Source organism: Carettochelys insculpta, chromosome 20, assembly GCF_033958435.1.
Source record: "Carettochelys insculpta isolate YL-2023 chromosome 20, ASM3395843v1, whole genome shotgun sequence".
Lineage (NCBI taxonomy): Eukaryota > Metazoa > Chordata > Testudines > Carettochelyidae > Carettochelys > Carettochelys insculpta.
Window position 1 is genome coordinate 1,980,677 of NC_134156.1, and position 25,268 is coordinate 2,005,944.

The following is a 25,268-nucleotide window of genomic DNA, read 5'->3' on the forward strand; positions in this document are numbered from 1 at the left end:
AAATCAGCAACGTCCAAAGCCAATTTACTCACGTTTACAAAAGCATGCTTTTCCAGTAAGTAACTAGTCCCTGTATGTCTGTACTAGGGCCTCCAAATACCTCCAAACTGGTACAAAGTCAGCTGGTAGTCACATAAGTTCTATTTTTGCCCAACTGGAGAAGATTTAAATATTGCAATCCCCGCCATAACCATGTCAGTCGTAAAATATGTATGGGCAGTTAGAAAATGAGAAATTATTTCCAAATTTGGGTGTATAGAGCAACACAGACTTGAAATTTTGCACAACATTAATTAAGTGCCAAGATGGAACTGGATAATAACCAGACATTTTACAGCCAAAAGCCATTTTGTATAAATCAAATCTAAGAGTAGATTACATGAAGTTGACCTGGCAAGTCCCTGCTTAGAAGACTTATTTATAGTCTCTCTTATAAAAGCATGATATAAAATAAGCATCGAGAGCAAAAAGTGAACCATTTAAATAAACAGAGCTTCAGAACAAGCCAAAGTTATTGAGAATTGGTTATTCATGATTGATTTCTATTAGCCAAAATAATTACAACTGGCCTAGAAAAATTATTTTAGAAAAACATCATTTTGATCTTATATGAAATTGCACTTACCATATGGAAAGGGCAGGCATCTTTTGTTTTGTTATGAAAAGGATGCACCTAGTGCCTTGAATTTTTAAAGAAGTGTTTGTAAACTAAATGGGTTTCCAAAAATAACAGTGATAGGCTGGTGTGAACAAGTGATACCACAAATGTGTGGCCAAATGCTATGGCAAAGTACAAAAAGCCTGATACAAGTGGAACAGATAGCTAAAGAAGGGCTGCATGGATAACAAGCAGCAGCTGCTGAGGTATCCATGTCCTCACAAAAGATGCACATTTTGAATCCTCTGATGTGTCATACTGAAGACCCTAAAAAAGCAACGAGGGGTCCTGTGGCACCTTATAGACTAACAGAAATGTATGAGCATAAGCTTTCGTGGGCAAAGACTCACTTCGCCAGATGCAGGTAATGGAAATTTGCAGAGACGGGTGTAAATAGGCAGGCCAGAGCAAGGCTGAAGATAATGAGGTTAACTCAGTCGGGGAGTGTGAGGCCTACCACCAACAGTTGATCTGGAGGTGTGAACACCAAGAGAGGAGAACCTGTTTTTGTATTTAGCTAGCCATTCACAGTCTTTGTTTAATCCTGAGCTGAGGGTATCAAATTTGCAGATGAAATGCAGCTCAGTAGCTTCTCTTTGGAGTCTAGCTTTAAAATTTTTTTGCTGTAGGATGGCTACTTTTAAATCTGTTACTGTGTGTCCTGGGAGATTGAGGTGCTCTCCTACAGGCTTTTGTACATTGCCATTTCTGATATCTGACTTGTGTGCATTTATTCTTTTCCGTAGGGACTGTCCAGTTTGTCCAATGTATATAGCAGAGGGGCACTGCTGGCACATGATGGCATATATTACATTGGTAGATGTGCAGCTGAAGGAACCTGTGATGGTGTGACTGACCTGGTTAGGTCCTGTGATGGTGTTGCTGGTGTAGATATGTGGGCAGAACTGGCACTGAGGTTTGTTGCATGGGTAGGTTCCTGAGTTAGAGTTGCTGTGGTGTGGTGTAGAGTTGCTGGTGAGAATTTGCTTCAGGTTGGCAGGTTGTCTGTGGGCAAGGACTGACCCTCCCCGACTGAGTTAACCTTGTTATCTCCAGCCTTGCTCTGGCCTGCCTATTTATACCTGCCTCTGCAAATTTCCACTACCTGCATCTGACAAAGTGGGTCTTTGCCTATGAACGCTTATGCTCATACGTTTGTTAGTCTATAAGGTGCCACAGGACCCCTCGTTGCTTTTGCAGATCCAGACTAACATAGCTACCCCTCTGATATTTGAGGCCCTAGTAAAATTTAGCATTTTAAATTTTGCAAACACTAATCTTTTGAACAACCCAGTTACACAACCACCATTTTCCACTGGGAAGACAAAAAGCATTAAGAAAGTGATACTGTGGAAGAACAAGTTAACATTCATTCCCATTTCAATGCCCTCAGTACCCTGCAATTCAATGCGTGTGGCTTGCAAGGCAAAAATAGTTGAAGTATGCCTTGCTGCAACTTAAGCACTACATCCACTCTAATTAGGAGATGTTCAATTTTATGAACTTCTCAATCCCTATGGAGTTCATAAAAACAGGGGTTCTACTCTATTCATATTTACTTTAAGTGACCCATTACACTGTATCATACATTCCAAGTTGTTAGAAATCATATTTAAGAAGATCTCTTACCTTCCAAATCTGTGATCATCATTTCCTGTTTGTTCTTGAGTTTGGCCAAGTTTTTGGCCTTTTCTTCTTCCTCGGCCAGCTGAGAGGTGCACTCAGCAATTCTATCCTCCATTAGTTTCTTTTCCTAGTTCATGAAAGGATTTACTGTTTAGAGTATAAATGCCCTGAGGCAACACAAACGAGTGAATATAGGAATCTATATAGAAATTTTGTATCTTAGGTCAAAGCTTTATTTCAAATGGCTGAAAGTTAACATTACTGATCAGTTTGACTAGTACCAAGCAACAAAAGCTTTCATTTTAAACAGCAATTGGTGGTTTGAGGTAAGTATGAAAAACACACCCAAAGATTCCTACTAAAAACTGTTTTATATCTAGTCTGTAGGAAGCCAGAAGGACCTTTTCCATGCTCCCCACCCCACCGCTACACCCCAGTAAGATCACAGTACAAGGCAGTCTTTGAAGGATTGAGAATTCAGGTTGAACTCCTCCAGCCCGGCACCCTTGGGACCTGACTGGTGCCGAACAAGAGAATGTGCCAGACCACGGGAGGTCAATGTCGTCTCACACATCACCAACACTTCCACTGCTTGCTGGGCTCTTAGAAGACAATTACAGGTAAATTACAGCTAAGTAACAGCACAGAACACTGAAAGTCAGAACTGGTGGCTGTAAACAAACTTTATGGGAACATGGGAAACTTGGTCACACCCATGGTAAGTGGTTGTCTGGCTAACTAAAATCATGCTGGATTATGGAAGTTGCTAGAGTGTTCCGCATTAGACAGGTTCAACCTGCACATAGAAAAGCCATGTTGATGCTATTAGAAAGTTTGAAGCGTCCACTAAACATGCCACCTGACATATCTTCTTCTAACATGAGAGGTTTTATTTACATCACATATAGGTTTCTCACCTTCAAGAACTTGGAATTTTGGTCCTCTAGAAGTAGGATCTCTTCTTCCATCTTCTTAATTTTAGCTTCAGCTGTTACCTTTTCAAGCTGCAACTTCTGTCGAGCTCCTTCTTCTTCATCAAGTTGCTCTTCTAGGTCCTAAGAAAGCAAGGACAATTGAACCACATTCTCCTTATATCGCATTTGTTCTAAAAATCAATGGAACCACATCACTCCTTGCTATATTTCTGAAGAGGACCCCTCAGTCCCCAGAATAGAGCACAAACAACGAAAAGAGGCATCAACTGTAGGAGTGTTAACCTAGTATAAGGCAACTTAATACTACCCAGCCATGATCTGATGCACTATGCAAATGCAAAGTTGTGCTTATAAATCTCAGTTCAAGTATATGCTTTCCAAAGCAGACAACACAGCCATGCTGCACACATTTTGTACTGCTATATGGTTTATTAACTTTAATAGCTGCACACTCCATGCAGCAGAGTACATGGCTCCCAGAAGGAATGCAAGTCATTTGGACTACGAAATGGCAGCCATAAAATTGCACTTTTTTTCCCTTTAAAAACTCATTTAATTTCCTTTTACAGCCCCATTTATATCAGCCTGTATTTACATCAAAGTTTCCCCAGAGAGTGATGCACATAAGCAAGCACATAAAACGTGACAGTGGGACCCAGAAGAAATGCCAGATATTTAAATACAGGTGTAGCAAGCGAGAAGAGGATACGTAAAAAGATAAAGGAAGAGGAGTAAAGGGATGCAGTGAAAAGAGCCTGCTGGACCTCAAAGGATCTAGATGCCTAAGATGGTCAGTGACATCTAGACATACATACAAGTAAGTTAATATTAATTATACTTTTTAACACTTCAGTTGCAGTTACGGCACCATTACATATTTTTCCCATTCATTTATAGTTTTCCCCCATCAGTTTCTTGCATGAAAGTTAGGCAAACTGCCCGAGTTCTTAACGATGAATGTGAAAGATTTTCCTGGGCACTTCCTGATCTTCAGACAGCTGCCTGTTCCTTTAAGCCCGAGGCTTCTTCTGAAAGCCCTCCTCAACTCAAGTCTGATACACAAGACAAACCACACCAAAATGCATCCATAAGCATACAAAAGAAAGTCTGAGGAACTTGGAGCAGACAAGAGAGCGTCTTTCATGTTTGTTTGGGATCACAGAGAATGCTACTTACCAGGTCTTACCAAAGCACACAAACATCTCACTTCCATACCTGAAGAACTCCTATGGATCTTCGTTCCCAACCCCCACTCCCATTTAAACGGTATTAAAAGCTCCCTCAAGAGGAATACTGCCATTGATTTTACATCTGCACTGGGTGCAACTACCAACAGAGCCTTTTTATTCTGAGTCTGCATACATGTACCCAGGGAAAATCCATGCTTTCAACATCATCCTTCTTGAAACAATTACCAAGTATTCATATCTGTGAAGACTACAGAATTTGTACAAGATAGAAACAAGATGTAGGAGATTGCTTTTCATTCCCCTACCTTTGCGCTAAAGGAGCAAACGTCTCCATTTCTTTCATTTGCTCCAGGTGGTTATTGGAGGTGACAACATAGGCCTCATTACTTTAGTATTCTGATCATATGTCCTTCAAATTGTTGTTACTGAGATGATTACCTGAATATGTGCTTGCATTTTTTTCTTTTCATTTTGCAAGACTTGATTCCTTTCCTCTTCCTCCTCAACCCTAGATTCAAGATCATGCAGAATTTCTTCCAACTCTTGTTTCTTGGCAGCCAGACGGGCTCTCATCTCCTCAGCTTCAGCAAACAGCTCTGTCTCTGCTTGCAGCTGCTCTGCTAGAATGTTCTTTTCTTCTAAAATCTGCAAACATTACAGAAGAGTAAAGCCTTGAGCTCACCTCCAGTTACCTTGCTAAAGCACTTCATGAGGTTATAGACGTGATAAAATTACTGACACTGAAAACTAACATCTTCTCTTTTCCAGTAACTCACAGAAGTTAAAAAGCATAAGACCTGTTCTAATCTGGTCCACCCTCTGCCTCACAGCACTGGACTGTCTACTAGAGGGTTTTTTTTTAAACCTTTGTCCAGTTCCATTTTTAGTTATTCATGTGAAGGAGTTTCCCAATGCACTCCCCTTTGACGAGGCTATATCTGGTCTATCAGGAAAAAGTGATCTAACGAAGATAATCCAACCAACCTATTTTACTTTACTCTGAATTTTAACTCACTACAGTTGTGTCTAGACTAGCCCCCAAATTTTGGGGGGGGGGGGTGGGCATGGTAATTAGAGTGTTAGGAGATTACTAATAAAGTGCTGTGGTGCATATGTAGCACTTCATTCGGCAAAATCTCCTGTGGCAACTTCAAAGTGCTGGCTTGCATGTAGCCACGGGTACTTGGAAGTGCCCACGCTCCTTCCAAGTCCCTTTACTCAAAGTTGCTGCAGTGGAGATTTAGCCTAATGAAGTGCTACATATGCCTACATGCAGTTATTCCCCTCAAACGCTTAATGTTACTGTCACCGTATCTGTCTGTGTTCTTTAAAGAAAAGACTGTAAAGTACCTACTGCTCTGCTTTGGACCAGGATGATGTGTCAGGTTTGGGTCCACAGGTAAATAAGTGAAATCAACAAGTGGTCTTGTCTGACATTCCACTTGCTGTATAATGCCCTCTGTTCACAGAGCTCCCACTGATGTCAGAAGAAGCTCTTCGCACAAAAATCTAAGTCAGTACCTGGCCATTAAAGGCTAATCTTTAGCACAACAAACCTGTTGATGTTTCCTCTCCATTTCCTCAAGTTCTGCCTCTACTTTTGTCTGTTTTTCCTTCACCTTCAGCAGCTCCTCATCCTTGGCCTGAAGTTCTTCCTCCTGTCGAGTAACCTGCAGAAGAGGCTTCACCTGCAATGGAAACAGAAAGTGAGTTGTGTCTATGGTAGAAAATGTAAAGCACAGTACGCCACTAATTGAACACAAGGTTAATAAAAAGGGATAGAAATCAGCCAACCTTTGTGAAGACTCTCCACCACTGCCAGTGCCTTAATTTTAGATACGCTGCACAATTCCTCTGCAGGACTTTCAGTGCACTTAATTGCTGCTGTTTCTTTGCGAAGGCCCTAAAAGCAGAAACACAAAACATTTTCCACACTCAACAAACAAAATATATTTGTATTTCTAGTTCAGTGATTCATTCTGGAACCATGTTAAACCACAGTGAGGACACATTTAAATGTCAGTGACTAACCTTATTCATGAGGAACAGGAGGAGTGATCATTCCTCACCTAAAGGATCAAGCTAAAACCCAGCATTCACATTACAGCCTTTGACAGGTGACCCTTTGTGCTAAAAGTCCCACAAACAGCCTCAGACTGAATTCTCCCTAGACACTTAGAGGTGGCCCTACAGGTTAGGTTTGAGACATACTGGTAGGGCAGGAGAGTTTTCACTGTCCCCTATGAGATTATTAATAAAAATAATTGCATTTTAAAGCCATCAGTACATCTCCAACAGGCTTAGCTTTAGCAAGATACTTACGCCCAAGTAAATAAATGAATAAATAAAACTTGCATCATGATGCAGGCAGAAAGGTAGGCCAGCACCTTTTGGCAGGACATTCTTCCTGACCTATACAACTATGGTAAACAACAGGCTTGCAAGATTGTCAATAGACATTATTTGACCAGCTTGTCAAAGCTAACAAAACTACTGCAGATCATACAATATACCAGAATCTTTGGATTAAGCCAAGTGCCCTTATAATTATGGATGGATGAGAATTTTAAAAGAATTAAGTTTCGACTTTATTGAAGTTACAAGATAGTCACTGAAGTTGTCCACTCACTCACTTTCTGGCCAGGTATCCTCTGCAGACAGCCTGGAAAAAGATAATGATATCTGTGATCTTCAGATCCCGTTCTTCTTCTAAATGTGCCAAGACGCCAGCTCGAAAAAAGATCTTACTCTGTCCAATTCTGTACAAGTTGGGGTCCAGCTCCAGTGCTCTGATCTAAGTGGGAAGCAAATCATTTAGTTACCAAGGAGAGCACAAAACATACCTGTGGCTGCCAACGCTAAATGATTTACATTTAAATATTACTAAATGCTTACCATTCGTTCACAAGCCTGCTTGCCATCCATAAAACCCTTAGGAATTGCATTAGGAGTAAGGATCTCATACCTGCACACCAAGTAAAGAACAAAGCATACTGGATGCAGTAATGCACTAGCCCGGCACAAAAACAAACATACTAGCAAATTGGCACTGATTTTCCTTCCCCCCTCCCCCAAGGTGACGAAAGGCCAAAACAGGATATTTACCCTAGGAAGCTCTGACTACTCAAACCACTGGGGAAGGGGAATGGAGGATGACTTTAAAAAGTGTTTCTCTAGACAGAGTTTCAAATGATCCATTTAGGACATTTTTAAAAAACACTGAAAAAGAAAGCTACACCAAAGGGAAGGTTGTTTTGTCTTTTTTTTAAGTGTTATGTTGCAGGGAAGGAGAGAGAACAGCTGAAAAGTCAAAGTTCCATTTTCAAAAGTAGCTTAAGTACCAAAATGTCCAAGTCAGTTTTGGAAAAGGCAGCTGTTTCTCAAATATAATCAGTAACAAAAGCCTACTTAATATATTAATACCTACTAAAGCAAAGGGTCTTTGCACTCACATGCAACAGTGCTAAATAAACACCAGACAGTCACAAAACCGTGACTACCCTTGTTCACCTTCCTACTCAAAAAAACATGAGGAAAGAAAATATTTCCCTCTGTGAGACCCGAGTGACACTTCTCTGGTTTACTTTAAATATAAAAATCAAATTCTAAAGTAGTTTCAAGGGAGAAAAAAAAAACCCACAACTGTCTTTGCTGTTCTTTTTGAAAGTCTAGAATCTTGGGCAACCGTGCAGAGAATGGCTTGGAATCATGTGGGAAGAGACCCCGAGATAGCAAAAGAAAGATGAATGGTGTTAGGAAGGGAAAATAGGAAGTATCACAAACATCCTAGCCAATACTTTAGCCTCAAACCACCTCCAGGTCTCTTGCAGAGGATGGGCTTTTTTTAACCCTTCCAGTTAAAGATTTAACTGAAAAAAGAAAAGTACGTAAAAACCCAAGCTGTTCATACTAATACCTCTGTCTGAACTCCTGGAACACTATCCTGTTTGGAAACCCCTGTCGACAAATCCTTATTCCTTCTAGGACACCATTACAGCGAAGCTGATCTAAAACCAGGTGTGGATCCAGTTTTCCAGCCTGGACAAGGAGATAAAACAGACTATTATACTTTCACCTCACATGAAGGAAGGACAGTTACTATAATTTTTCATGACTTCACCTACACATGGAACACAGAAAACATTCTGCCTCTATGAGTATCTTACATTCTCTCCCCATTTTGTAAGGAGGAATACAGTGAGCATCATTTGAGATCTCCACTTGAAACACAGATAGTAGTTTTTACACAGAAAATCACTAAGAGTACAACACTAGTACTCAGTCCATACCCTCTTCTCGTGGTTTGGAATGATGCAGCGAACAAAGTTGGGATTAGTGTTTCGGAGAGTTGCCATCAGTTTGGTGAGCGATTCCTTATACAGTTGCCCAACAGTACGAAACATGCCCTTCTTGGTCTTGTATGCAGAGCCAAAAGCAGTCTCTGTCATACCAGTGACTTGATCCAGGCCCACAATGCGGTCCACTGGGAATGACAAGAAAATAAAATTAAGCAGATCTTAACATTAGTCAGATATAAAGATATGCAGTGTACAGGAGCAATAGTGCAGCAGCAAAAGCTTGGTGGAACAAATGGTAGAAGATGCCACCAGTAGACAAGGCAGTCACAGCATGTGTTTGGGACATTATGCAGAAGCAGAGGAACTGAAAGCCAGAAACTAATATATGGCACAAAACTGTAGCTTTGACAACATCCAGCTCTTTATTCTGAAGTTCTATATGCACTATTAAAGCCATGTCTCCATTTTAAGTGAATTCTTGACTGGTGAGCAAGATAATTACTCAGAAACTGAAGATTATGAGTGATGAGAAAAAAAAGCTTGTAAGGCAAAATAATTGGAGGCTGAAAATTTGAAACTCTGAACTGCACAGACTCTGCACATTCTTAAAGAGAATTACACATCTGTTCTACACAGATTAATGTAATTAAATAAAAGCCCTGATGTATACTAGAGACTATTTGAAAAGACATTTCTTTTTAGGTGCTGAAATGTGGATATGCTTTCAGTGAAAGAAAGGGGAGATGAATGTACTGGAGTTTTGCAAAGCCTTTATCGTTTGAATAGATTTGTATGTCAAACTATACAGAGCTCCTCAGCCAGAAGTGCAAGAGGTTTAAAGTATAAAAACTGAACAAGAACTAAACTGCAAGAAAGCATCAGAACAGACTTCTAATGAAATTCAAAAATTCAGTAATGAAATTCAAAAATTCAGTTTCAGTACCTTAACTTTCTACGTGGTACCGCTATCGCTTTTTCTTCTTGAAGTCTGAATGTAACACTAAAGCTAAATTTTCAAAGCAAACCAACTCCAGATGATACCCTTTTAATTTGTAATTGCTCATCCACAAAAGGCAGCTCAGTACCATATTGCTGAGAGCTGAAATTTCTTATTATCGAACTCTTACACAGTATATATTGTTCATGAACATTAAGTCCAAGTTACTTACGTAGAAACAAACAGCTACAACTTGGGTTAAGACCTACAAAGTCTCTTTTTAAATAGATTCATTCAAACAGTGCTCTCATAAAAGTGACAGCATTTTATATTTCAAATTGAAACAGAACTTCCCCAAAAGAATTTCTAGAGCTGATCTTTTGAAAAAGCATTCAAATCTTGAATTAAAATAAAAAAATAACAGTGCTAGATAGAGTTCATCATGATCACTGCTAAGTTGTTAAAATGGTTAGTTACTTTATTATTTAAGACTTATTCGCAAGCTGAAATTGTTCAGCTTTAAATTTCCAGCCACTGAATTAATGTTATAAACCGTCAGACCAGCTGTCTGTAGACCACCCTGACCTCTGACTGAGAGTCTGAAGAGCCCAATGTCAAAATATTTATTCCCCATGCAGTGCTTGTGGATCAAGTCATGCTTCCTTTTGGTAAGCTAAATACAGAGATGTCCTTGAGTCTATCCCTCTTTCTAAGGCATGTTTTCTAATTGTTTAAATCATTCTTATGGTTCTTCTCTGAACCCTTTCCAATTTATCGACATCTTTCTGGAACTGTGGACCCCAGAACTGGACAAAATATCCAGCTGCAATCACATAAGTGCAGAATGCAAAGGTAAAATAAACTCTACTCCTGTTTATGCATGCCAACATTTCATTAGCCTGTTCTGGCCACATTGTGAACTTGTTCAGCTGATTATACTGTGAAGAAGCAGCAACTATGAAAAAGGTCTGTGGGTCATGGTGAATAGTGTTCCCCTTCCTGCAAGTTCGATTTACATCATTTTACTGATGAAGTTGAGAGCCGAATCCAAATGTATATGGCATAATGAGTTTGGACACTATGATTGCCACTTAGTAAGTGTAGCTCAGTGATAAGTGAACACAGTAAATGGAAATTAGAGCCCAAATCTTACTGATCACTAAACCATGTGCTTAATGCTAAGCAACTGAGTTGTTCCACTAGTTAATGGGACGATTCCTACGTGAGCGAATGTGTTCATAGGCTTATGTTCTAAATGTTTAGCTGAAAATGGAAAATAAATCTAAACCAGAAGTAGAATTCAAAGATATCTTCAGCCATGCTGTAAAGCATGTTAGAAAAAAGCAGTTTTTCAAATATCAGAAAGATAGTGTGTACAAACAGACAACAGCAACAACTAAGCATACAAACTTGCATTCTGCACCTTTATGATAACTGGAAGATTAAAACCGTGGGGCTAAAACCCAAGTTATAAATCTAGCTATACCTGGCAACTACAAAAATAAAAAAAACCACCCTGTTCTTCAAACTGTTTTCTAAAAACACAGGTAAACAGTGCCAGGTGGCCAGTGAAATACCTTTAAGCTGCTTTGGAAAACAATATAAAATGAACCTCAATCCATCTTTTAGGAAATTGAAAATAATGAGAAGTAATATAAAGCAACACGTACATTTAAGGGTGTCCATTGTAAGTGGGGTGGATTGTTTGCTTTTGGCTTTTTTACTTTTACAAACAATGGGGGTGGGAAGTAGTTTTTATATAAGAACAAACTGCAAATATTCATTCAACTCCTCACATGAAATTGAGGGAGAGTTTGTAGAAAAAGAGCAGCGAACAGTATTATAGAGCTCTATAAGGTAAAAGCAAGTTGACAGGAGTTTTAAATGAGTCCCTTGCAATCCAATGTCCAGTTGGCACTTGTATCACTTACGTAAATGTTCACATGTTGAATTACTTTTTTTAATAGCACATAAGAGTTAAAATGCTTCGGCATTTTTCTTAAAAGTTGATCTGTGAATAAAGATGAGAATACTAAAAAGCCCAAACGTGGCTCAAAATACCTGAAGCTATTAAAGTATTGTTTCTATTGGGGAAGCACTTTGGTACCTTAAATAGAATTAGGAAGCAGTAATGAAGCATTTCAGATTAAAAGGTTTCAGTGTAGTGCATAAGATATACGATGCTATATGTATGCAGTAGCAACTGAACAGGTATGCACTCAAAGTCACTTGCCTTGTGGAAGTTTCTAAATTTAGCATGAAATGAACGGATCGTGCAAGCCTATAAGCAAAAATGGCTTTCCTGTAGGTACAATCCTGCCTTTAGGAGACCTATGGTTTTATATACATTCACCTGGTGCATCATGAAGACCAGTAATATTGTCATAGAAAGATGCTCTCTGAATATTCTGAATCTCTAAGGTAGAGAAACAGCAAAAACAGAAAGACAGAAGAGCAGATACACAAGACACTTCAGTTAGTACACAGAACACATTTTAATGCAAGCAAACTTCAAATTGTGCTACAAAAGCAATTACGCAACACATATTTCATGCACATTTCAGTGATCCTTAGATTCAAATTTTGAATATTAAGACGTGTGTTTTTAAGGGAAAGTAAATTTATATGAAAGGGAAAAATTTTTTTCAAGAAAAACGGATTTCAGAGTAATATCTACACTTCATAAAAATGCTCTGTAGCTGAATCACAAAACACTGAGTGTTCTTCAGCCTGTAATTCAACAGGAAACTCAATACCAAGCATACAGCTCAGGTGTCTTCTGTATCACAAAACGGATTGTTCCCAAATACGAAACTGTAGAGTAATACACACTAGTATTTATTTAAAAAAAACAAAAAAAAACCGGAATTCTTGCAAAGTGTTTATCCAGTTAACTATGCTTCTCTAATTATATTTCACAACTCCCACTCAAATGACACTATCTGTTGTGCAGATAATTAGCTAAATGGCAATGTCAAGTCCATGGGAACAGTACTGATTAAAATGTTTTAATAGGATTATTGCAATTTGCTTGAAGGCAATACAGGAGCACACTATTACAGACACAAAGCCCAACAAGATTTTTTCATGCAAACATTATTTAACAAAACTATCACCAAAAGTAGCATCAAATGCCACTCTTCACTGCAAGTCTGAAACTGACTAATTCCAATAAAGACTTTCAGATAGGACCCTGAGTAACAGTCACTATATGGCAATGAAAGCAGCTAAATTGAGAGATGGTGTATGAGCAAGGGACTGGATTCAGGATTCAGGGAACAAACCAGCTTTCTCTCCTTGTAGTTTTGGCTGTTTAAAGCTGCTATTATTTTGAGCTATGGTCCAGGCAAGAGTATAAAAAAAGAAACCTCATCCAAACAAGATCAGATCTCACATTATGGTGAAATCTGCTCTTAGTGACTGTATATTCTCTTACCATCCTTCCAAAGCTCTGCAACAAATTTGTCAGAAGACTGATGCAAAAGGGTAGCCACATTGTCATTCAGAGGGTCCATGTTCTTCATGAGCCACTCATCTGCTTTGTAGTCTACCTGTAAAGAAGCAAGCAAAGTTACACATGGTGAGTTATTGGAACACTGCTCACCTGGGTTTTTAACTGCTACCTAGTGTTTTTAAAAAAGCTTCTCCCCAAGGTAACACCCTTTAAACAGGGGTCTCTGAATTTTCTTCAATTCTTTCAAAGAAACAGTAAAGATTTTGTTCTCTTACTAAGAGTATGTGGCTGAGTTAATCTGTTTCTCCTTTATGCTAACAAATGCAGTCTTAAACATTAAATTTCACAAAATGTTTATTCCTCCTCCTCTGCCCCTCATTTTATTCATCTTTATTGCTGGCTGGAGAGACAAGGTGGGAATATAGTATCTTCATTGGACTAACTTTCCCTGATGGGAGCCAAGCTCTCTGCCTGTAACAAGGGTGGGTGAAAACATTTTCAGACAAGTTCTTTTTAAGCAGAGGCTTTACAGTAGAAATGTCAAAACAACTAATGTAAAGTAAGAGTCTAGCTAATGCAGATAGATTACAAAGATGAGTAAATTAAGCATCTGTTGCAAATAATTAACACTTACAGATTTGAATTACTATTGTAATTAGACAAATTGTTATTTAACAATACCAAAAATAAACAAGGCTTCCATCCTGATAATCCTACAGAATACTGTGGGGTTGATATTAGAAGTACAGCTTGACAGCTGAACACCAACAATTTCCAGTTTGTCTTTCAAGGTCAGAATTTCAGAAGCTTTTACTCTATAAATGGGAGTTACGTGTTTAGATAACTGCAAAAATTTGGCCATTAGCTCATATAAATACATCTGTCTCCTACAAAGGACTAATACTGCCAAAATTTCACCAAACTGTGATAATCCATAAATCTTTTTTGTGCCATTATTTGGAAAGCTTAACTCTATTAGTCTATTATCTTCTTACAGCTGTCACTGTAGATTCTGATCAAGCAATAGGCGTTTCAATACAGCTTTTGTAAGCATCATTTTAAACAAAAAGAAAACCAAACTGTTCCTATATTTGAGTTGACACACACATAGCTGAATGATATGGTTAAAGCTTTGGTAGATTTTCCTAAAACAAGTCTATTTACAAGACAATAGTACAAGTTGTTCAACATACAACCCATACCTTCCCCGCATAATGAATAATACAGAAATCAGCCTTGTCCTTTAGCTGCCTTGGTTTTTGGAATTTGGAGTGGGTTCCTTGCTCTTGGACCAATTTTTCCACAAACGTCTTGTCAGTTGCTTTAGGGAACCAACATTCTTCATCCAACAAAGCCAGTACACCAGGTGGGTTTGCCTGTTAAAATAATTGATGGCTTTAAACAAGAATTCATCTCCATTTCTGGTATTACACTTTTAAGTCCTTTTTTTTTTTTTTTCAAAAAAAACATATATCACCCATTACGCTCCAGGGGAAAAATAGAATTGACAAGGAAAAGTGTGACAGCTGGGATTTCATTTGTCCAAGTCCTGTTTTATTTAAATACACTTCAAAAGACAAATATAAAAATAGACTGTAATGAGTTTGAGGAAATAAATTCCATTTTATATTAAGTACACATAAGAACAGCCATAAAATGATCAGACCAAAAAGGTCCATCTAACCCAGAATCCTGACTTCCAACAGTGGCCAATGTCAGGTGCCCCAGAGAAATGCACATAACAGGTAATCATCCAGTGTTAGAGACGTAGCCGTGTTAGTCTATATCTTCAAGAACAACAAGAAGTCCTGTGGCACCTTATAAACTAACAGATATTTTGGAGCATGAGCTTTTGTGGGTAAAAAGGTAATCAAGTGATCCCTCTCATCTCCCATTCCCAGCTTCTCTCAGACAGAGGCTTGGGACACCACTCCTACCTGTCCTAGCTAATAGTGATTGATGGGCCTATCCTCCATGAATTTATCTAGATTTTTTTGAACCCTGTTAAAAGTCCTGGTCTTCAACATCCTCTGACAAGGAATTCCACAGTTTGACAAGTGTGTTGCATAAAGAAATACTTCCTTTTGTTTGTTTTAAACCTGCAACCTACTAATTTCATTTGTAACAGCAACAAAGGGTCCTGTGGCACCTTATAGACTAACAGAAAAGTTTTGAGCATGAGCTTTCGTGAGCACAGACTCACACTTCATCAGATGCTGGTCATGGAAATCTGATCAAATGAAATCATCAGAGGGGTAGCCGTGTCAGTCTAGATCTGTAACAGCAACAAAGGGTCCTGTTGCACCTTATAGACTAACAGAAAAGTTTTGAGCATGAGCTTTTGTGAGCAAAGACTCACTTGGTGACCCTTAGTTCCTGTGTTATGAGAACAAGTAAGTAACTTTTCCTTATTTAGTTTCTCAACATTAGTCATTTTATAGACCTTTATCTTATGACCCCTTAGTCACCTCTTTTCTAAACTGAAAAGGTCCAGTCTCTTTACTCTCCCCTCATATGGCAGCCATTCCAAACCCCTGATCATTTTGTTGCCCTTTTCTGAACTTTCTTCAGTGCCAAGACATCTTTTTTTAAATGCAGTGATCACATCTGTATACAGTATTCAAGATGCAGGCATGGCATGGCTTTATACAGAAATAGTAAGATATTCTCTGTCCTATTCATGATCCCTTTTTAAATGTTTCCTAACATTCTATTTGCTTTTTTAAATACTGTACGTGCTGAAAAAAATCCTCATTTCTACAGTAATCTCATACATTTGTGTATAACAGTTTACAGAGCTCAGATGCTTGTAAGTAAAAGACTTACATGAACTTTAAAGTTTATACATCCTCCTTACCAAAGTATATGAATATCTCAATGTTTAGCATATTTCTTCCCCTCAACATCTATGAGGCACAGAACAACTTTATTTTTTTTTTTTTTTTTTTTTTTTTTAAATTTACAGGTGGGGATTTGTGTGAAGGTATCATTCATCTTTTCCAAGGGAAACAGATTCCTACTATAAGTCTTAGGAAAAAAGAAAAGTAGAGGAAGTTATTTGTAATGGTTTACACTTTAAAACAAAACAACTTGTGAATTTGTAAGTCTCCGCATTTCACAATATGGCTTTCTGAGGCCATTCCATGACATCATGTGCTATGCAACTTCATTACAGAAATACTGGAGATTGACCAAAGTTTGGCTCTTAAAACCCACTGAACATGAGAAGTCTTAGAATATTTTATTCTAAATATTTTGTAAAGTGAAAATGTGCAGTCTTCTTCCCTCAGCCTTTATGACAGGAAAAGTTCTTTATTCCAATGAGAAAGAATCTGAATCTCTCTTAAGACCCTTAAACTCCTGCTCGTGCTGTCTGTAGTTAACTGGAGTGGTTTAGCGTTCCCAAAGACTGGGCAACAAGCAGGATTCTTCAGCCACATGTAAGAGTTTCCCAAAGACTGCAGTAGTAGAAGACCCATCAAACGCAAGGCAGATTTATAGGATGAAATTCCTATCCCACTGAGGTTGATAGAACTTTTACTATTAACTTCAAAAGGGGACAGGGTTTCCCCCTAAATCTTCAATAGCTTTCTGGTCAAGACATCACATTAAGCGTGCATAGCTATCACATCGCTAGGACTGAAGAAGAGAGCAATGAGCACTTGATTGGCATTAGAAACAATATAAATAGAAGATCAACATATTAGTCCCAGACAAATAAAACAATGTGCTACGTGTATGCAGATATTCTTACGCACAGACACCAGATTACTTCACAGTGGGCACAGGATACTAAAAATTAGCATAAAAATAAGGGGATTCAATCCTCAGTGGTCACATACTCTAGTTAATCCAGGTCCTGGGACTATTCAACACAAGGGACTGTACTTGAGCCACAAAACAAACAGTAAAGAAACTTACAGGTCTTTCTATTAAATCAATGCAGGGTTGAAGATCCAGTCCAAAATCAATGAAGTTCCATTCTATGCCTTCACGCTGGTACTCTTCTTGTTCTAAGATAAACATGGTGTGGTTGAACAACTGCTGCAGCTTCTCATTGGTGTAGTTGATACAAAGTTGCTCAAAGGAGTTCAGCTGCAAAATATTTAATAAGTTAGAAGAACAATGACAATCTCTCTACTATATATTTTAGTGTGTTTATTCAAGAATGCTTATTCAAGAACTCTGAAACTGTTAAGACCTACAACCACAAAATTTGGCATGCAACTTTCTGACCCTAACTTAAATCAAGGTGAGGGTTTGGCTGTGCCTGGAAAGCGAGAAATGCCTGAAATCCCAGGATTTCCCAGAACATGGAAAGGGAGGGGCACGTTCTGGGAGGGGCACTGACATACTTCAGGCTTACCACTGAGGGCAGCGGGCTCAGGGAAGAGTGATGCTGCAAAGCAACCACTCGGGGCAGCCACAGCAGAAAAGCGGTGACCACTTGGAGATGGGGCTCTTGACCCTGGCTGTCTCTGCCTGAAATCCATAAGTGTTCCTCCTCTACACAACTCGTAAGTAGGGCGACTGTATCTCCCTGCACCAAACATGGGACAGGGAGACATGGGTGGGAGGGGTGGTTTCTTCAAGACCCAGGGAGCTGGAAAGGAGGTGGCAGGTGCCCACACTGCCCTGCTTCTCCGAGGCTCAGAAGTGAGAGGGTGGGGGACAGCCCAAATACAGGGCAGATGGTCACCCTACTCAAAAGTACCCCCACAGAGGGAGTCCTGCCACTCCCCCACAACTAGCCCCCTGACATGCTGAGGCCAGGAAACCTGGGCTCTGTCGTCCCATCATGTCCCGTCCCGTCCCCCCAAAACATCCCTAGCTCATGCAGGGGCTGGGGAAAGTGGCCACTTCCCAAACTGCTCTAGGCTCCCACCACCACTCTGACCAGGGCCCAGGGAAAAAAAGCCATGACCGCAGCCCTTCTCTTCCCTCTTTTCCCTGACGGAAACCAGGCACAAGAGCTCTACTCCCCCGCTCTCTGGCCAGCAGCTGGGACTACGGCTGCCTCACAGTTCACCCCGGGGCTAGGCCCAAAGCTGTGGCCCTGCCCTGGTGCCCGCCCACCTTTCCCCTCACAGCTGGGACCAGGGCTGGGGCCTGTCCTAAGCCCCATGATTCACCCCAGGGCCCAGCTCAGCTCTACAGCACTGCAGAATAAATGATCTTCTAAGGGCACGTAACTCAGCATAGAACAGAGACTATGGCTTTAAAGCATTTGGGATCATAATTTAGTGCAGTCAGAACTTTTACACATTGCAACCCAATTAAATTTGTTATATAATCTTAACTGTAAAACAATTTGTTGAAAGAATGCAATATTTTACAGTTTGTGATTGTTAGCAACAAGGGATATGTACTAAGTGATAGATGAAAACTAGAACTTCAAACTATTTACTAGTTTCACATAACTGGTTCTTTGGCACACCTCAAAGATTTCAAATCCAGCAATATCCAGAATTCCAATGAAAGAAGCTCCCTGCCGTTTGGTCCTATCCAAAGCTTTATTAATGCGGTGAACAAGCCAGCGGAAGAGGCGTTCATAGGTGGCTTTTGCTAAGGCTTCCACTGCAAAGTCTGCCTGAAAAAAAAAAAAAAATATCACAACGTATTAAACATTTGTTCGTTCTTGAGGAGTCGTCAAAACGATAGAGATCAATCTCATCATAAATAACTGCTAAGCGAAGTCAGCAAGTTTAATGCTGTTAACATCATTTACATAGGTAAAACAAAGCAGCAGAAATACTACGATCCAATTCAAAAAGTTATACAGTTTAATCTATTGAAAAAAATCACTTATTTGGCATATCACATATCAACAAAAATTAACATTAGAATCAAAATCAGCTGAAGGTCACCAAAAGGGGAAAGTTCTTACTCTTCATACAGTCTTGTGTTTTCATATTTTGTCGCATGGCAAAAGACAATAAGAGTTAAAGAACAAATTTAAACAGGAGCTAGCATTAGCACAGTTTATTGACTACAATGGAAAAGTTACTTTGGAAGAATTGTAGCTTCACTTTAATTGTGTAAGTCAGAACTTACTTGTTCTTTGGTTTGGGCTTTCTGAACGTAGTCTCTGCCAACTTTAATGCGTGGTGTAAGTATAGCTCGAGTAAATTCCATTACGTTCATTCCCAGCAGATGGCAGAGTTTCTGTGCAACTGAGTTTGAAAGTAATAAAGTTATTACCTTAAGTAACCCAAACTCTCCAGAGCAAGTAGTTAAGATATTAAGGAAAGAAACTCTTGAGAACTTCTATCAATAACTGTTTCAATTACTTTTGGCACTACTTAATTCTGAAAACAAAAGAAGCACTTAGGTTTACTTTATATGAGGTTATCATTACAACTAGTGTCTATGAGGAACCCAGAACCAGTGGTAGCCCATACAACAACAGCATTTTCAGTCTGCTTCTTCACCAAGAGAAGCAAATGCAACCATCTTGTCTGCTTAAAGAATTTTATCCTTTAAGAGAACCCTCCCCCACACCAATTGTGAATTCTGCAAACTCACTGTTTGCTTTCCATCTCCTGCATCATCACCAGACTAGCTACCAAACTGTCCCTTCGTTGCAAATTGCCTTTGTACGTTGCACAAGTGCAACTGACTGTAAACAAATACAAGATTCTGCTAGAAGAGTCACATGAAGGAGTAGAGTCTCTCAATTTTACAGAGCCAATATAGCTATTTGTCTTTGCAACAAACAATTACGACTAGTTCTACAGGACACAGTCACTATTCAGGCCAGACCTATACTCTCAGCTGGATGAAGGGGTCTGTCAACCAATCCAGTAACTTGTTTCATCTCCAGGAACTGAAGTTTTTCAGGACTTCAAGCCTCTGCCAGCACAGAGCAAGAGGATGGGACTAAATTAAAGCCTGGGCCACACACATAGCTGTGCCTAGGACTAACCATTGGACCACCAAGTTAGCAGACCCATTTTTAAAGATAAGCAGGACATTTCTTCAGTTCCTGAAAACTGAAGAATTGTTTTTGCCACTTAGAAAACAAATGGGCACTGGATTAGAGAGCACAAGAGTGAAGACTGGTCTTCCTCACCATCTTCCTAGTGAAGAAATTCAGGCTTTGTCCCAAGAGCAAAAGATGGCTTTTCAGGTTTGGAATCTTCTCCCATAGAATTGCAAATGCTTAGCCCTATGATTCTGTTTTACCTATCAAATATTTGAGATGCTGCACAGGAAGTCAGGTGCATCTTTGGAGGTAGTTTATAAAATTATTTGTTCTGTGTGTTTGTGGAGATGGTTCTTAGTGCATTTAATAGCATTTTATTTGCATTATTATATTCTATGGTTGACTATTCATATAGAACTGCCTCATTTTTACTGTGCATAACAAATACAGAGACACAAGAACAATTCTGTTCTGTACTGGAGATGTGATTAGTGTACACGAGAAATGGATAACTTGCTTCCTCTTACTATAATTGTCTTTCTTATCCTGATGAAGAAATTAAAATTGTATCATCTTTGTTTTAAGTTCTTCCCCTTATAACTGTCATCAAACCTACACGGCATTGTTTTAATCCTCAAGTTCTGAGGATACAGATGTTAGCTGTAGTGAGCTGTATGGAAACAGCTATTACAACACAGAGGTTATTAGGTTTCCTGAACCAAAAAAGCCTTTAAAGTTTCAGTGACTAAGGTCTGGTCGTCATTAGCAAATTAAGCCAATGTAACTATGTTTTAAAAAAAAAGTTGCTCAGGGCCAGCGCTGCGAAGAGCCACCATAGGCCCCAGGGCAAAGGTGGATAGGGGCCTGGCCCCGGGTCATGGAAGGGGTGGGACCAGTGGCAGAAGGGGTCAGGCCTAGGTCATTCTGCCCTCAGTGCCACTGGAACTGAAGCTCCTCTCCACCCTGCTCCCTTCCAGCTGTGCAAAGCAAGAGCTATGCTGCCATGGCAATTCAAAAGGGCCTGGAACTCCAGCCACTGCTACATTAGCCCTTGAAAGGCTAGTCCCAGGGGCAACTGTCCCCTTCCACTGCCCCTGAATCAGCAGGCCTGCTCAGGGATGTGAAAAATGCACCAGTTAAACACATCTAACACTCAACAAAGACAGAACTTAGTTGACAGGAGAACTATCACCTCTATGGGAGATGGAGCACCTAAAACTGATGGTGGGTGAACCACTCTTACTCCATGAAACCCTGAAACACTTCAGCTGCAGAACTGCCACATTTCAAGTGTAGAGAAGCCCAAAAATCCTTGAAGCTTTTGGATAAGATTTTATCTCTTTGGCTGCGTCTACACGTGCACGCTACTTCGAAGTAGCGGCAGTAACTTCGAAATAGCGCCCGTCACGTCTACACGTGTTGGGCGCTATTTCGAAGTTGAAATCGACGTTAGGCGGCGAGACGTCGAAGTCGCTAACCCCATGAGCGGATGGGAATAGCGCCCTACTTCGACGTTCAACATCGAAGTAGGGACGTGTAGACGATCCGCGTCCCGCAACATCGAAATAGCGGGGTCCTCCATGGCAGCCATCAGCTGGGGGGTTGAGAGATACTCTCTCTCCAGCCCTTGCGGGGCTCTGTGGTCACCGTGGGCAGCAGCCCTTAGCCCAGGGCTTCTGGCTGCTGCTGCTGCAGCTGGGGGTCCGTGCTGCATATACAGGGTCTGCAACTAGTTGTTGGCTCTGTGTATCTTGCACTGTTTAATGAAAGTGTGTCTGGGAGGGGCCCTTTAAGGGAGCGGCTTGCTGTTGCGTCCGCCCCGTGACCCTGTCTGCAGCTGTGCCTGGCTCCCTTATTTCGATGTGTGCTACTTTGCTGTGTAGACGTTCCCTCGTTGTGCCTATTTCGATGTTGGGCTGAGCAACGTCGAAGTTGAACATCGACGTTGCCAGCCCTGGAGGACGTGTAGACGTTATTCATCGAAATAGCCTATTTCGATGTCGCAACATCGAAATAAGCTATTTCGAAGTTGGGTGCACGTGTAGACGTAGCCTTTGTGTCATTGCATAATAAGTCAGTCACTAATATTCTTCATATAAAGATTAATTTGTTCTTCAGTTCTTCTGAAGGTCTCAGCAAATTTTACAACTCTCCCACTTCCTTCCTCAAAGCATGTTAGGGCATTAAATGCAAAAGTGGATAAAAGTAGGGAATATGAGTGACAGCAGCAAGATACTCAGGCTATGAAACAAACAAAAAAAAATCTGAGCCAGCCTTTCTGCAATATGTTTTGTCATTCAACATTTCTGATATTCATAAAGAGGAGGACATGTAACACAAATTAACTGAAGATACTGCTAGCATGGAAGTAAAATGCCCATCTATAACCACAAACCTTCATCACTTCATGGCTTAGACACAAAAGCAAATACTGTTTCTTGCATTTCTCACCGCTTTATAGGACACAAAGACAATTTTCAAATAAGAAAAGCAGCAAACATTTTGCACTTAATCAAAGCCAAGTTTTAAACTACTTTAAAAATGATACTTTACAAAAGGTGATTCAGCATGGTAGTGGTAAATTAAAAGTCTGAAAATGCTTAGGTGTGCCTAAGAAACAGCCCCCTTTTTAAACCATATCTTCCAAATGCTGACTGTCCTCTCAACGATTTTTAAAAAAAAGTTGTTGCTACACTACCCTGTCATTTCAGAAATATTGTCTAAAAATACCAGGTTTCTTAAATTCAGTCATTTCACAAAGGAAGATGTGCTTGGCTCCGGGATTCTTTTCACTGGCAAGAGAACTACTGTCAAGAACCAAAGAAAAATACACTGATTTAAGTGCACCCCTTTCTTCTAGTGTTTAAGTCTTCATTGAGATGCAATTAATGAAGCTAATGCTTGTTCGAAGCTGAGGATCAGCTTCAATAACTTATGGACTTCTGTAGACAGCAGTTTTAATGTCTCTGCAAAAGAGCGTAAGATGAGTGGAAGACGCGAGAGGTTTAGTAGTTCCATGCAGACTATTATTGTTAATAGGTATGGACTCTCTCTGGCAGAGAACTTTATAGAGGAAATTCAGAAAGAGAGACTTTGACTTCACAGGATATATGATGAACAACAAATTATAAACCAAAACCCACAAACTAACGTCTTTAAAAACACATACAATATGACTAACGTACCTGTATTTTCTGGCATGGAGGCCTGGTCAGTGTTTCTTTCCTTCTTGAAAGAAATGTTACCAAACTGTAGTACTGAAGACACCACTTTCAACATTGCTGTGTTAATAGAAATAAACATTTACTTATCAAACATGTCTTAATAAACTTTACTCCCTCACTGCCACCAACACCAAATACAATGCAGAAATAAAATAAGACTTGACTTACACAAGATTTCCTCATGAGAAAAGCCCATGATGTGCATGGCTTCCATAGTTTCCTGAAAGTTATCCTTGTCTTGCTGTCCAGGAATGGGGATATAGCCATTAGATAAAAATCTGTAATTGTTAAATCCTTCAAGTAGCAAGTCAGCTGTAGTGGCGGGGGGGGGGGGGGGAAGAGAAAAAACACAAAAAGAAAAAGTTTGTGAACAAGTTCAATATTTAAAAGACTACCAGCTACATCAGCATTTAAATACACAGGATTACAAAACAGTTATACCAAGTCAGGAGTTAATTCTTCTGTCACTCTAGCAAGCCAACTTTCCACAATCTGCAATATAAAAAGGCCCAGCTACCAACAGCTTCAAGATGGCTTTGCAAATAGCTGGATTAGCTCCTTGCTTTGGGCATGAATCAGACGCTGTTCTACATGGGGTAATTGCATTATTATGATGATCCTCTAGATGAGGTACTGACACAGACATTCCTTCTGCCCATGTCAGACAGCTCTCTAAGCAGATGTTTATATAAATTTAAAGCGTTGAGATAGCCCAGGAATCCTAATCACATAGATTACACTTTAGCATTGAAGGGAAACAAATATAAAGATCAAATTTTCAAAAGCATTTACTCCCACACAGCATATCCATCTGTGCTCCCTGAAGTATTTACACATGTAAGACAAGTATACACTAAACTGCATGCACGTGACTGAAAATTTAGTACCTCACATATTAATCTTCTCTGGTGGATTGAAAGTCGGCTGCCTGTTTTGGAATAGTCATGGTCAGCCAGTGTTAAAAGGTGCATGGTTCAAAAGGTAGTTATAATAGATTTTAACTGTTTTGTTTCAAGAAACCCAAGAACATAGTGGATGGGTTTAACAATGATTTTCCAGCAAGGGAATATGCCATGATTTGGGTAAATATATGCAAGTTACATCAATTATCTGGAGAAGAGGCAGGGGCTCACTCTTGCAGCTAATTGATATTCACGATGGAAGTATCAACATTACATTGAAACTCCTCTTTCATCTTTTCTCGTGTGTTAATTTGGCCAATGGTTTGGTATTCTGCCCAGTCTCAGTACACGATCCCGTATGGATTTGACACTTCCTGCCGACCTGCTGAAACTGAAGTACTGCCAGCTTACCTACTGACTGCCAGCAAGGGACTCAATTAAGGGGCTACAAAACCATTGGTCTGCATTGGTCCACAGTGTGCAATCTGGAAGTCATTCACCTGAAAAACTGCAGTTAGGCAACAGTTCCAGGACCAATATGTCTTCTTCAGCATGAAGAGAGATTTCAGAATAAAGCAACTGTTTTCTTTCATCTCTCTGAACTCTGATAATTACTCTTTCATGCCCAAGGAGTAGTGTAACTTCATTGCTCAAGCACTAAACCTGGAAAATTCAGAACATGTAAGCACCGAACAGGCTGTTAGGATTAGCTCTGTAACTTACACTTTAGGTGTTCTCCAGCCCCAGAGAGCAGCTGATAGAAGATATGAAATGTTCGTTCATCTTTGGCCTGACGAACAGCACGAGACTTTTCCAACAAGTCTGATCATGAGAAGTTAAGAATCTTAAGATGCACAGTGCAGTATTTCATTAAAAATTCAGGAAAAAAGGATTGGCAGACATGGGCTCCATTAACTAGCAGCAACATTATCAGAGAGATAAAGTTCGATGTTTGTTGCATTTATTTTCTTTTTATTTTTTTGGGCAGGAGATATGTGCTAGGACATCCTATTATGAGGATCAGATAGGGATGGAAGGAAACTATTAAATTCCCCCCCATATATTTATTTAGTAGCGAAATGGGGTTTGAGGCTCCACTGTTGTGTACTTTGTTTTGCT

General features: G+C 39.8%; 1 protein-coding gene across 4 annotated transcripts in view; it reads right to left on the reverse strand.

Moving 5' to 3' along the window:
• MYH10 (myosin heavy chain 10) overlaps positions 1-25,268 on the reverse strand; it is a 112,325-nt gene that overhangs the window by 25,450 nt on the left and 61,607 nt on the right. For 3 of the 4 annotated variants that reach the window (XM_075014219.1, XM_075014218.1, XM_075014217.1), the window contains 17 exons: positions 24,873-24,971; positions 23,416-23,559; positions 23,209-23,304; positions 19,153-19,271; positions 18,536-18,688; positions 17,020-17,193; positions 14,301-14,474; positions 13,081-13,195; positions 8,699-8,892; positions 8,326-8,447; positions 7,305-7,374; positions 7,043-7,203; positions 6,204-6,312; positions 5,966-6,097; positions 4,848-5,054; positions 3,202-3,339; positions 2,288-2,411 (listed from right to left, as the gene is read on the reverse strand). In XM_075014219.1, the coding sequence (XP_074870320.1) occupies positions 2,288-2,411; positions 3,202-3,339; positions 4,848-5,054; positions 5,966-6,097; positions 6,204-6,312; positions 7,043-7,203; positions 7,305-7,374; positions 8,326-8,447; positions 8,699-8,892; positions 13,081-13,195; positions 14,301-14,474; positions 17,020-17,193; positions 18,536-18,688; positions 19,153-19,271; positions 23,209-23,304; positions 23,416-23,559; positions 24,873-24,971 (2,331 nt within the window). Of the gene's footprint in view, positions 1-2,287; positions 2,412-3,201; positions 3,340-4,847; positions 5,055-5,965; positions 6,098-6,203; positions 6,313-7,042; positions 7,204-7,304; positions 7,375-8,325; positions 8,448-8,698; positions 8,893-11,997; positions 12,061-13,080; positions 13,196-14,300; positions 14,475-17,019; positions 17,194-18,535; positions 18,689-19,152; positions 19,272-23,208; positions 23,305-23,415; positions 23,560-24,872; positions 24,972-25,268 lie in introns of all 4 variants that reach the window. The other variant, XM_075014216.1, reaches the window with a different exon arrangement.